This window comes from Tenrec ecaudatus, chromosome 17 (genome assembly GCF_050624435.1).
Source record: "Tenrec ecaudatus isolate mTenEca1 chromosome 17, mTenEca1.hap1, whole genome shotgun sequence".
Classification (NCBI taxonomy): Eukaryota; Metazoa; Chordata; class Mammalia; order Afrosoricida; family Tenrecidae; genus Tenrec; species Tenrec ecaudatus.
The window spans coordinates 49,453,582-49,466,125 of record NC_134546.1 but is presented as its reverse complement, the minus strand read 5'-3'; the positions used below and the strand labels follow the sequence as shown (position 1 = coordinate 49,466,125).

The 12,544-nt window shown below is 41.6% G+C and overlaps 1 protein-coding gene across 4 annotated transcripts in view; it reads left to right on the top strand.

Moving 5' to 3' along the window:
- Positions 1–12,544, top strand: part of HERC2 (HECT and RLD domain containing E3 ubiquitin protein ligase 2) — a 244,592-nt gene that overhangs the window by 190,624 nt on the left and 41,424 nt on the right. For all 4 annotated transcript variants that reach the window (XM_075535640.1, XM_075535641.1, XM_075535637.1 and 1 more), the window contains exon 71: positions 757–910. In XM_075535640.1, the coding sequence (XP_075391755.1) occupies positions 757–910 (154 nt within the window). The remainder of the gene's footprint in view (positions 1–756; positions 911–12,544) is intronic.

Genomic DNA, 12,544 nt, shown 5'->3' with positions numbered 1-12,544 from the left:
GTTCCCCTGAAATAAGTATTTGGTTTAATATGTTCTTTTGTTATAACATAATGTCAGTTATTTTTTAAAATAACAGAGTTTCTAATCATTACGATGAGCCCCTTAAACAATGCAAATCACTAAACTTTTAAAATCATGGGATAATAAAGATTGTTCAGATTGTGGAATGGAACTTGACCCAGTTGTTTCCCTGTCTGTAGCCTCGCTTATCTATCCTCAGTTATTCTGACTGCCGATACTCGTTTTTTGCCTGGTTGACTTCCTTTGATCTAGCTCTTCATGTTATAGAACCAGTGTCTTAACTACTATAGCTTTAAAATATGTTCCTGTGCCCTCCTACTTGACCCACGCCTTATTGGAGCTTGGTAATTTTTAACACTGTCATGTTCTTTCTAGTCTTGCCCCCTACCTGACCTCCACCCCATGGGGCATCATCTTCAGTAGGAAGTAAATTTGGCCTGGTATAAAAAGGAGCTTGTCATCAAAGGCGTTTTATCTTGTCACTTGACAGATATTCCGTGGCCTCTGTCCCAGGGCCCTCCTGACTGTTTATATCTAGGTCATCTCCGTTTCATGGCACCTTTGTAAACACCACTAGATTTCTCAGATTCTTCCAGTCGACCTCACTGTCCCTTGTGGAAAGGTCTACAGTAGGTAAAGCAAAGTTAGTGTCTTTATGGTGAGATCACAAGTGTTCTTTTACCCAGGTGTGATGGCCAGTTGCTGTCCTCATGTGATCCCTGCTTCCTCTCACAGGTGGCAGATATGTTGTTGGAGCTGTGTGTAACCGAGTTGGAGGATGTGGCAACAGACTCACAGAGTGGCCGCCTTTCCTCCCAACCAGTGGTGGTGGAGAGCAGCCACCCCTACACTGATGACACATCCACGAGTGGCACCGTGAAAATACCAGGTATTCGTGGCTGAGCAGTGGGCAGGGATGGAAAGACATAGTGCCTTTTGAGACTGAATTTCACTTATGTAATTGCATTGATAGAAATAAACATTGTTTTTATAGAGGAGAAATTAAGGAAGTTTTCTTCCTTTGCAAAAAATAATTTATTTTTTGTTTTGCAAATAAGTATGATCCATATAGTCAAACAAAATAGGTATTGGCTTAATGCTTATTAGGTGGATGCCCTTATAAGCAAACCCCGTGTCTAAAAAATAGTTTCGTGGCAGCACTCAGAAGCCTTCTGTGTGTCCAAAGCTCGCTGGGTCCCGTGAAAGTCACACTTTCTAGACTGCACCATCGCTCCCATAGGTTTTGGACAATATCACCTAAGTGTGCATCCACTTTTAAGTCTCTTTACTCTGTAAGTTCCATCTTTTATTTTTAACTTTCTTCTAATCTCCTGCTGCTTTTGCTGTTATTGTTAATTGTGGTAAAATATATAATAAACTATTGCCATTTCAACATATTTTACATGTACAATTCATGAAATAAATTAGATTCTCTATTTTGTGCAAAGTCACCAGTGTTCATTAACAACTTTTTCTATCACCTTTAAGTGAAACTCAGGGCCTCTAAGCAATGATTTTTTTTTTTTATCATCCATCTATGTCTTTCTTTTCCAAAATTACCTTGTCTCTCTTTTTTACAACTTTTCCTCATGAATTGAGAAAAGGTTTATAGAAAAAAAACACTCAATTTCACATTCAATAATTCACACACATTTTGTTTCCGCTCATCCGTGTGTTCTTCACGATGTACCATCACTTACCCATTTCCTCTGTTGCTAACCCTCCTTCTTAATCTTCTGAACTTGGTCAGTGGGTAAATACTGGGTTTTTTAAATCTTAAATAGTTGATTATTTTAACACTGGGGTGAGTTTAGTTCCAGACATGAAGGGTTACTAAGAGCCATAGTCTTGGGGTACCACAAGTGTATATCTGATCAGTAAGTCTTGCATTTTGTTCCACATTTTCCTCCCTCTCCACCTAATACTTTCTAAAGCCGTGGTTCACAACCTGTGGGTCGTAACCCCTTTGGGGTTTGAATCACCATTTTACAGGGGTCGCCCAGTTAATAACTGTAGCAAAATGACAGTGATGAAGTAGCAATGAAAATAATGTTGTGGTTGGGGACACCACCCCATGAGGAGCTGTATGAAAGGGGCGTGGCCTGAGGAAGGCTGAGGATCCCTGTTTTAAAGTGATCCTTTTCCTAGCACTTGGTAGTAGTTAGCCGTCATCTAGTTCTTCTGGTCTCAGGTTTGTTGAAGCTGTTAACATGACCCATAGTTCAATGCTTTCATATGTCTCTCAGTTTTCATTCTTCTTTGTTTTGGTTGGGGAGAGACCAATAGTTGCCCCTTAGATGATTGCTCATGAGTTTTTAAGACCCTAGCAGCTACACACCACTATAGGATGTAGACCATTGTCTTTGTGAACTGTTATGCTAATTGACCTTGAGGTCTCCCAAACTAGGATTCTAATCCCTCAGATCTAGCAGTTCACTCTCTCAAGATGTTGGGGCTGATCTCAGAAGCCTTCCTAACTTTGCCTGCAATATGCTCAAACACATCCATCTGTACATTTGCAGCAAAGGTGTGTTAGGTGGGGTTCTCTAGAGAAGAAAAACACACAAAAGAAACTTTTATATCAAGTAAATGACTCACACAGTTCTAGAAGCACCTACATCCAGCCTGATTCAAGTCTGTTGCTCGTATGTTGAACTTGGAAGCTTTTCCTAACTCGAATAGCTGCCAGGGCTGGCAAGCCAAGAAGCAGAAGACCACAGACTGGTGCAGGATGAAGCAGATGTATCCATGGCTTACAAGTCAGGCTTTTGGCTTTTCTTTATTCACATAAACACCAGTGCTGGTGAATCATGAAGCAAAGAGATAAGCCGGGCAGTAAGTGGCCCAGAGTCAAATGAATCCAAGATTAAGAGGCAATATGGCAGGCCAATGCTAGCTCCCAGGATTAGAGGCGACATGGCAGGACTATGAACTTGTATTTAACAAGATCCAGACCAGCAAGAAGAGAGAGATGCCTTCACAAGGGGTCTACTTACAATAGAAATAGACCACACCTTTAAGTAAACTTACTAGTTGGACTGGGCAGTGACCAGAAAAGGGAGATTGTGCTCAATTCTCTGGGGGACCAGCCTCCACAACCAAATGGGTCCAAAGGGATGGTTCTATAATTAAGGGGTAAATTAAAGAGACATCAGACAAGATAAAGCATGCAGGGGTTCACCTTAACAATTACTTCAGGAACCAGGTCCGAACAGAGTGAGCAGAGAGAGAGACTATAATGTAATCTCACCAAGATGGTGGGCTTTAGAATCAAGAGAACAGCCTAACCTTGACTCTCTCTGAGCGTGTTTGACCTTCGGTGTCTGAGCTCTTCCCCAGGAGAACACGCCAATTTCCTTATCAGGTGGACGTGGGCTGCACTTAGGGAGGGACAGATTGCCTCTTTAAGCAGTTGACCTTCAAGAGTGTAGTGAGTGACCATGTGTTTGCAAACAGCACCTTAAATTTGGCATTATTATGGGGGACATTCAGGGAAATAATTTTTACTTAAGAGAATGGGAGTGGGATGCCTCTCCAACCCAGGAACGCAAAGGTTACCTCCACTGGAACCCTAGCCTCACAGACGTGTCTACCTTTTAGCCAGTAACTGCCCCTTCCTCCCTTCCTCTTCCATCACTGATAACCAGCCCCTTCCCCCCCCAAAAAAGTTTCTTTTAATGTGAAAACCCTTTCTTGATTTTATAATAGTGGTTTCATACAACCCCTTTATTTTGGTTTCTGGAGTTGGTAACACCTCTGTTCTTTGCTTTGCACAATGAAAGAATTCACACCAACGTCCATTTTGCAATCCAAGTGGGTTTTTATAAAAGATAGGACAGTGTCAGGTTTTATGGTCTTAAAGGGGTTCTTAAGGGGTTCACAACTGGTCCCGGACAACCATGTGGAAAAGAGCACCCACATGTGAAGTTCTTGAGTTGGATCCTAGGAGACCAGACCCCAGTACCCTAGTGACTGAGAGTATGTGGGTCAAGAGGCTGTGGGCCCTAAGTAGGCCCTAAGGGAGCACATGTGCACCCATGTGGGGAAGGGAGACCCTCCCCCTCTTACCTGTCTCTGCCCAGAAGCAGGGTAAGAAAGCATTCCACAGCATGCTCCCTGCTTTTAAACTAGCCCACCCCCTGACTGGGGGAAGGCGTAGTTGGTGGTATTAGTTGACTGAATTAGTCCCACCTGGGTGATGTCATAATGAGCCTGGGCCTACTTTGGCCTGCCCAGGTGTACCTCCTCCTGGCTTGGGGGCCTTGATTCCGAGCATGCTCAGTTTGGGGTCTTCATAGGTGTCTAATGGTTGCCTGATTTCTTGCCAGCTTCCTCTAAGGGGCCTGGTGAGTGTAAAGTGTTATCTTAATGTGGTTTTGGTTTGTCTTTCCCTATAACTAGTTGTGCACCTCTGAAAGGACTCACTTGTCTACACCAACAAATATGAAAGACTGATACCAGGCTACTGGAAGAGATCTATATTTGTGCTCACTCCAAAGACAGGTGATTCAATAAAGTGCTCTGCATAAATTAAGCGAACCAAGAACAAAGCAAAGAGGCATAGGCTGTGTTCTTAATTCTCATCTACCCACTATTGTGGGCACATCCTGCCCTTTTAACTGGCAGAGCTTCCCAGAGGAAACTGAGCCAGTGAGATTTAGGAACGCTACCATATCTGGAGTAGTGGGATTTAAAAAGCAATAAACAGATTTGCCAAAAAGTAAATAACACAGTTAAGATGTCATTTAAGTTGTAAACTACCTGTATAGTCAGAACAGGAAGTTGGAACAGAGGGAGAAAATGAAGAAAATTGAAGACATGTGAAACAATTAGTCCAGCTATTACAAGATATAGCATCTGGAGTCTTAAAGGCGTGAAGTTAAGCAAGCAGCCACCTAGCAGGGAAGCAACACAGCCCACATGGAAGAAGCACACAAACCTGTGTGATCACGAGGTGTCAACAGGATCAGTTATCAGGCATCAGAAGACCCCAAACAAACAACACTTCGATGTGAACGAGGGAGTCGAAATGGAGACCCAAAGCCCATCTGTAGACAGTTGGACATCCCCTCACAGAAAGATCTGCAGGAAGAAACAAGCCAGCCAGGATGTGGTACAGCACCAACAAAACTCACACCATTCTTCTAATTCTTTAATGCTCCTCCCTCCCCTCACTGTCATGACCCAGCTCTACCTTACAAATCTGGGTAGACCACAGCATGTGCACTGGTACAGGTAAGCGCTGTTAACACACAGAATCCAGGACAGATAAACCCCTCAGGACTAATAATAAGAGTAGCAAAACCATGAGGGTAGGGGATGGATGGGGGAGAAAGGGTTAACCAATCACAACGATAACGTACAACACCTCTAGAGGGAGGTGGGGTAGCAGAAATGAACAACAGAAACATGGGTAAAGGGAGACAGCAGAGTGGATAGTGTAAAATATGAAACTATAATATAATTAAAAAAGTTATCAAGGGTGCATGAGAGTGGGAGGGAGGGGAAAGAAGAGCTGATACCAAGCTCTCAAGTGAAAAAGTATTTTTAAAATGATGATGGCAGCATATATACAAATGTGCTTGATATAATTGAATGGATTATTGTAAGAGCTGTAAGTGCCCTAATGATTTATTAAAATTTTTAAAAAGAGTGGGGGGGGGGAGAAACAATTAGTCCAAAGGACTAAAGGATCATATGAACCACAGTTTCTATAACCTTGAGACACAGGATAAACTAGATGGTGCCGGGATTCTATTGCTGACCACTTTGAAATGGATCACAGTAGATGGTCTTAGATGGAGTGGGAGAAAAATGTGGGGAAAAACTCAAAGTCACATGCAAAAAGAACTGCTTACTGGCTGGTGAGGATTAGAGGGACTTCCGAACATAAAGTCCATAGATACACTTCTGCCAGAAACCAAGCCCACTCAGAACGCTAGCGTTCAGCCAAATGGCAAACAGCCTATACGGTGAACAAGGAGGGAGGGACTCACTCTTTATTGAAAGACGAGCTAAAAGTGGTAGTTTCCCCCAAGCATACAGCTCAGAAGGGCAGGAAGGGATAGGACAGAGGATGAATGGAAGTGGTAAACACAAGGGTGAAATAGAACGAATGCTTTCATATCCTGGAGATGGTAATGAATGTCACGAGTTACTGAATAATATGATTTCACATGCAAGATAAATATTTCTGAATATAACATGAAATATCTTACAGTAATACATTGAAACAGGTAGAAATTCATGCTGCATTTAGAAGAAGAAATTAGGGATATTATAGCTGAGGTCATATGGATCTTAAATGAAGGCAGAGTTTACCAGAAAGTTATTTACTCGTATTAACTATGCAAAGGTATTTGATTATGTGGATCATAAAAACTGTGGACAACATTGTGAAGAATGGGAATTCCAGACGATTTCATTGCTTCTGCCAGAACCTGTACACAGACCAACAGGCAGTTTTAAAAACGGAACAGTGGCATACTAACTCAAGAAGAGTTTGTAAGTGAAGAAGTATATAACTGAAGGAGAAGACAGCATCAGAATTAGAGGAAGCTTTATTAACAAACTGTGAAGCAGATGACAGAACTGTGATTGCTGAAAATGAAAAGGACTTGAAGTACTTATTGTTGAAGGTGAAACAGTATACCCTTCAATATAGATAATAGTTCTGAGGGGCCGGCCCCAATCCCAACTACATGGACACCTGACACACACACACACACACACACACACACACACATACCCCACCACCTCACCTGAAGAATTTATTTCAGAGATAAACACTGAATCTGCAGCGCTGGGAGAGGGACATGTCAGATCAGAGCACATGGGAGCAAATGAAATGGGGAGGAAGAGAGAGTGGAGCACATCCTGACCCATCAATCCTTGAGGATGATATTCCCACTCACAGCAGCCAATCCACAGAGAAGACCACATGGCCAGTCCCACTATGAGACACGACATCCCCCACTGACCCACAGCCCTACAGGGGCCAACACTGAAGACAGTGTGGGAATTCCACCTGATCTGATCCCACCACACCGGGGGAAAACACTAAGGGCATGGAACAGAACAGCAAGGGGAGTAGAGCAAGGAAGTCCCCAGGGAATACCAAAAATGGACTTTGGGGCCAGGGCTTGGTGCCTCAACAGACTCGACTGGCAAACATTCCTAAACAGCAACAAACAGTCTTTGAACTAACTACAAACTTTTCTTTCTTGTGTTTTTTTTTTTTTTGTCATTGGCTTATTATTTTGTTTTCTATTGTTGCTTGGTTTTGCTCTGTCTTGTTTTAGTGCATGTTATTATCTCTGCAGATCTGTCTAAGATAGGCTGGATAAACAATGTGGAGGAGAAAACAACAGGACTGACCGTTCCAGGGGGCAATGGGAAAGGGGGAGGTGTGGGGAATGGCAGTGGTGTTAACAAACTGAGGGACAAGGGAACAACAAGTGATCCAAATAGGTGGTAAGGAGGGTGTAGGAAGCCTGGTAGGTCTTGACCAAGAGGAATTACTGAAACCCTAACAAAGGCTGAACATGATAGTTGGACAAGAGGAAAGTAAAAGGAAATAGAGGAAAGAGCTAGGAGGTAAAGGGCATTTATGGAGGTCTATATAAAGTTATGTACATATGTAAATATATGAGGATGTGAAAATAGATCTGTGTGCATATACGTATAGATTTAATGTTAAGGTAGCAGTTGCACATTGGGTCTCCACTCAAGTACTCTCTCAATGCAATAATACTTTATTCTATTAAACTGGCATTCCATGATGCTCACCTTCCCGACAAAATCAGGTGCATAAGCAAAGGTGGTGAAGAAAGCTGATGGTGACCACCTATCAAAAGATACAGCGTATGGGGTCTTAAAGGCTTGAAGGTAAACAAGCAGCCATCTAGCTCAAGCAAAAAAGGCCACAGGGAAGAAGCACGCAGCCTGCGTGCTCATGAGGTGCCAAAGGGACCAGTTATCAGGCATCAAAGAACAAAAAAATCATCATTGTGAATGAGGGGGAGTGCATAGTGGAGACCCAAAGCCCATATGTAGGCAATTGGACATCCCCTTACAGAAGGGTCGTGGGGAGGAGACGAGCCAATCAGAGTGCAGTGTAGCAACGATGAAACATACAACTTTCCTCTAGTTCCTAAATGCTCCACCCATCCCCCCACCTCCGCCCCCAACTGTCATGATCACAATTCTACCGTACTAATCTGGCTAGACCAGAGGATGTACACTGGTACAGATAGCTGTACTGAAAGCAGTAGCAAAAACCAAGGCTCCTGAAATTGATGGAATACCAATTGAAATATTCCAGTGTGCTGAAGTAAGAATGAGGCACTTACTCAAGCCAAGAAATTTGAAAGACACTTACTTGGCTAACTGAGTGGAAGAGATCTATATTTATACCCACAGAATGCAGAATTTACAGAACAATATTATCACATTAAGTAAAATGTTACAGAGGATCATTTGACAAATGAGTTATTATTTAGCTGACATGGACTTGGTATTGGCCATTTTGAATCAGAAAATCATATGATTTACTATGCCAGGTGTAACATAATCCAAAGGAATGGCATGGCATTCATTGTCTTAAAGGGTCTCCCTAAATCTATCATGAAGTACAGTGCTATCTGTGATCGGATTATATATATTCACCTTCAAGGCAATCCATTTAATACAACCATAAGTCAACTGTGTACCAATTACAAAAGTTAATGATGAAGAAATTGAAGAAATTTATCAACAACTTTAGTTGGAAATTGATCAAACATGCAATCAACATAAAAGTTTTGTTATTGGTTATTGGAATACACAAGTTGGAAAAACAAAAAGGAAGGAACAGTGGTTGGAAAATATGGACTTGGTGATAGAAATGAAGCTGCAGATAAATCACTTGATAGAATTTTGCAAGACCAACAGCTTGTTCATTGAAAATACCTTTTTTGTAACAACACATAAAACAACTGTACACATTGGACTTCCCTAGATGGGAATGCACAGAAATCAAATTGGCTGTATATGTGGGAACACACAATAGAGAAACTCAGTTATCAGCAGCTAAAAGCAGACCAGGAGCCAACTCTGGAACAGACCATCGATTACGCTTACGTAAGTGCAGGTTGAAGCTGACGAAAAGTAAAATAAATGCACAGCCAAAATATAACCTTGAGTCTATCCACCTGAATTTCCAGAACATCTTAAGAACAGACCGGCTGCGTTGAACACTAATGACAGAAGCCCCGATGAGCTATGGGAGGACATGAATAACATCATTCGTGAAGAGCGTGAAAGGTCATTAAAAAGACAAGAAGGAAAGAAAGAAAAATCAAAGTGGACGTCAGAAGAGATTCAGAAACTTGCTCTCAGTCATAGAGTAGCTAAGGCACGTGAAGTAAAGGAGCTGAATCAAAATTTTCAAAGGGCAGCTTGAGGAGACCAAACTAAATAGTATAAAACAAAAAGAAAATTCAACTCAATTTTTGAGTTGCAATTTTGAAAGACCCACAAGGAAAAATGTTGAATGATGCTGGAAGCGTCACCAGAGGATGGAAAGAATACAGAGAGTCACTGTACCAGAAAGAACTAGTCAGCTTTCCACAATTTCAGGAGTAAACACATGAACAAGAACCAATGATGCTGTAGGAAGAAGTTCAAAGCGCACCGAAGGCATTAGCCAAAAATATGGCTCCAGGAATCGGTGGAATACCCATTGAAATGTTTCAACAAGCTGATAATATACTGGAAGCATTCACTCATCTATGTGAGGAAATTTGGAAAACAGCTAGTTGGCCAACTGAAGGATAAAATCCTTGATTTTCATCATGAAGTGCTTCAAGTCCTTAAGTTTCATCAGGCCAAGCTGTGTCATCTGCATATTGAAGGTTGTTAATAAGCCTTCCCCCAATCTTGATTCCACATTCTTCTTCATATCATCCAGCTTCTCTGATTGAATACGTATGGTTAGAAGATACAACCCTGTCCCACACCTTTCCCTATTTTAAACCACGAGTCTTCCCACAACTGCCTCTTGACCATGTACAAGTTTCCATGAGCTCAATGAAATGTTCTGGAATGCTCTTTCTGTATGTTATCCATAGTGTGCTATGATCCACACAGTCAAATGCTTGGGCACAGTCAATGAAACACACATAAACATCTTTCTGGTGTTCCGCTTTGAGCCATGATCCTTCTGACATCTGCAATGATATCCTTGTTCCATGTCCTCTTCTGAATCCATTTTGATCCTCTGGGACTTCCCTGTCAGTGTACTGCTTGCAACTATTGTTGGATGATCTTTAGCAATATTTTACTTGAATGTGATATCAATTCTATTGTTACATAGTTTCAGCATTCCATTGGATCACTTTTTTAAAAAATATGGAGGATGATACCTTCAGGACCAAGGGCGTGAGGGACGATGCTGGGAGAGTGGAGGGTGAGTGGGTTGGAAAGGGGGAACTGATTACAAGGAGCCACATGTGACCTCTTCCCTGGGAGAGGGACAGCAGAGAAGGGGGGAAGGGAGACCCCGAATAGGGCAAGATATGACAAAATAACGAGGTATAAATTACCAAGGGCTTATGAGGGAGGGGGGAAAGGGGAGGGAGGGGGGGGAAAAAAAAGAGGACCTGATGCAAGGGGCTTAAGTGGAGAGCAAATGCCTTGAGAATGATTGGGGCAGGGAATGTATGGATGTGCTTTATACAATTGATGTATGTATATGTATGGATTGTGGTAAGAGTTGTTGGAGTCCCTAATAAAATGTAAAAGAAGAAAAGAGAAAAAAATGATTAGGGCAAAGACTGTACAGATGTGCTTTATACAATTGATGTATGTATATGTATGAACTGTGAAAAGAATTGTATCAGCCCCAATAAATTGTTTAAAAAAAAAGTACACCATCTAGAAACCTATTTTAAAAAGCAAAAAAATAAAAATAAAAATATGGATCTCTTCCAGTGCGTTGTCTAACTAGTTACATTCCAGATTTCCTGGCATAGCTGAGTGAGTGCTTCATCAGTTTGTTGAAACATTTCAATAGGCATTCCATCAATTCCTGGAGCCCTGGTTTTGGCCTACTGCCTTTAGTACAGCTTGAAGTTCTTCATTCAGCACCATTATTTCTTGCTCACATGCTCCCTCCAGAAATGGTTCAATGTCATCTTGTTCTTTCTGGTACAATGACTATATTCTTTCCGTTTCTTTTGATGCTCTCTGCATCATTCATTATTTTACCTATAGACTCCTTCAAAGTTGCAGTTAGAGGCGTCAATTTTCCCCTTGAGTTCTTCCAGTTTCCGATATGCTGAAATGTTCAGCAGGTGTTCTACTATCTTGGTTTTCTAATTCCTAAGTCTTAGCACATTTCATTATAATATTTGACTTTTTCTTCTCAAGCTCCCCATTTAAATGTTTTACTCTGCTCTTTGACTTCATCATGTCTTCGATTTGCTTTAGTTACTCTGCAATTAAGAACAACGCTCAGATTTTCTTCTGACATCCACTTTGAACTTTTCTTTTTTCCTTTTTAATGATCTTGTACTTTCTTCACGAATAATGTTCGTGATGTTCTCCCACAGCTCATCACGTCTTCAGTCTTTAGGGTTCGTGCATCGAATCTGTTTGTGTTAGAACGGAGTTACTAGAGAAACAAATCCAATGGCACTCGTGTAAGAGAGAGCTTTATAAGAAGTAATCTCGCATCTGTAAAACATCCCGGCGCAGTCCAACTCAAGCCCATCAGTTCAAAACTAGTCCATAGTCTTTCTTCAGACTTGCGAAGCCACATACAATGATGCAGGAACATCACCGCGGGCTGGTGGGTGCAAAGTCTTGTGGATTCAATGGCAGTGGACGCAGCCCCAGGGCTTGTACAGATCTCAGTGTGGCGCCTCAAAAGCAATATGAAGGCAGAGAGAGAAGAGGAGGTTCCTAGGACCTTCTTTATGAAAAGGCCACGCCCATAAGGAGATACCATCAGGGTCTGACCTGATTAATGACAGGCTAGACTCCCTACTCTTTAATGTCTTCAGTTGGCACGAAATTATGTAAGTATCGCCCTGTTGTTAACACATTCTCCAAGTTCAGCTGGGATAGACTCAGAATCATAGTTTGGCTCTCGTTGGTGCGGTTTCATTTTCTTCAGTTCTATCCTGAACTCACGTATGAGCAACTGTTGGCCTGTTTCACATTAGCTCCTGGCCTGGTTCTAGTTCCTGATATTGAGCTTCTTCATTGTCTCTTACCACAGATATAGTCAACTGTATTTTCGTGTATGTTATCTGGAGAAGTTCATGTGTACAATCAAAAGTTGTTGATTTTGCAAAATTCTATCATGAGATCTCTAACTTCATTTCTATCACCAAATCTATATTTTCCAACAACTGTTCCTTCTTCTTTTTTCCCAACTCTTGCCTTTCAATAGCCAATAACTGTCACTGCATCTTGATTGCATCTTTGATCAATCTCCTACTGAAGTACTTGTTTGATTCTTTAATTTATTCATTATTAA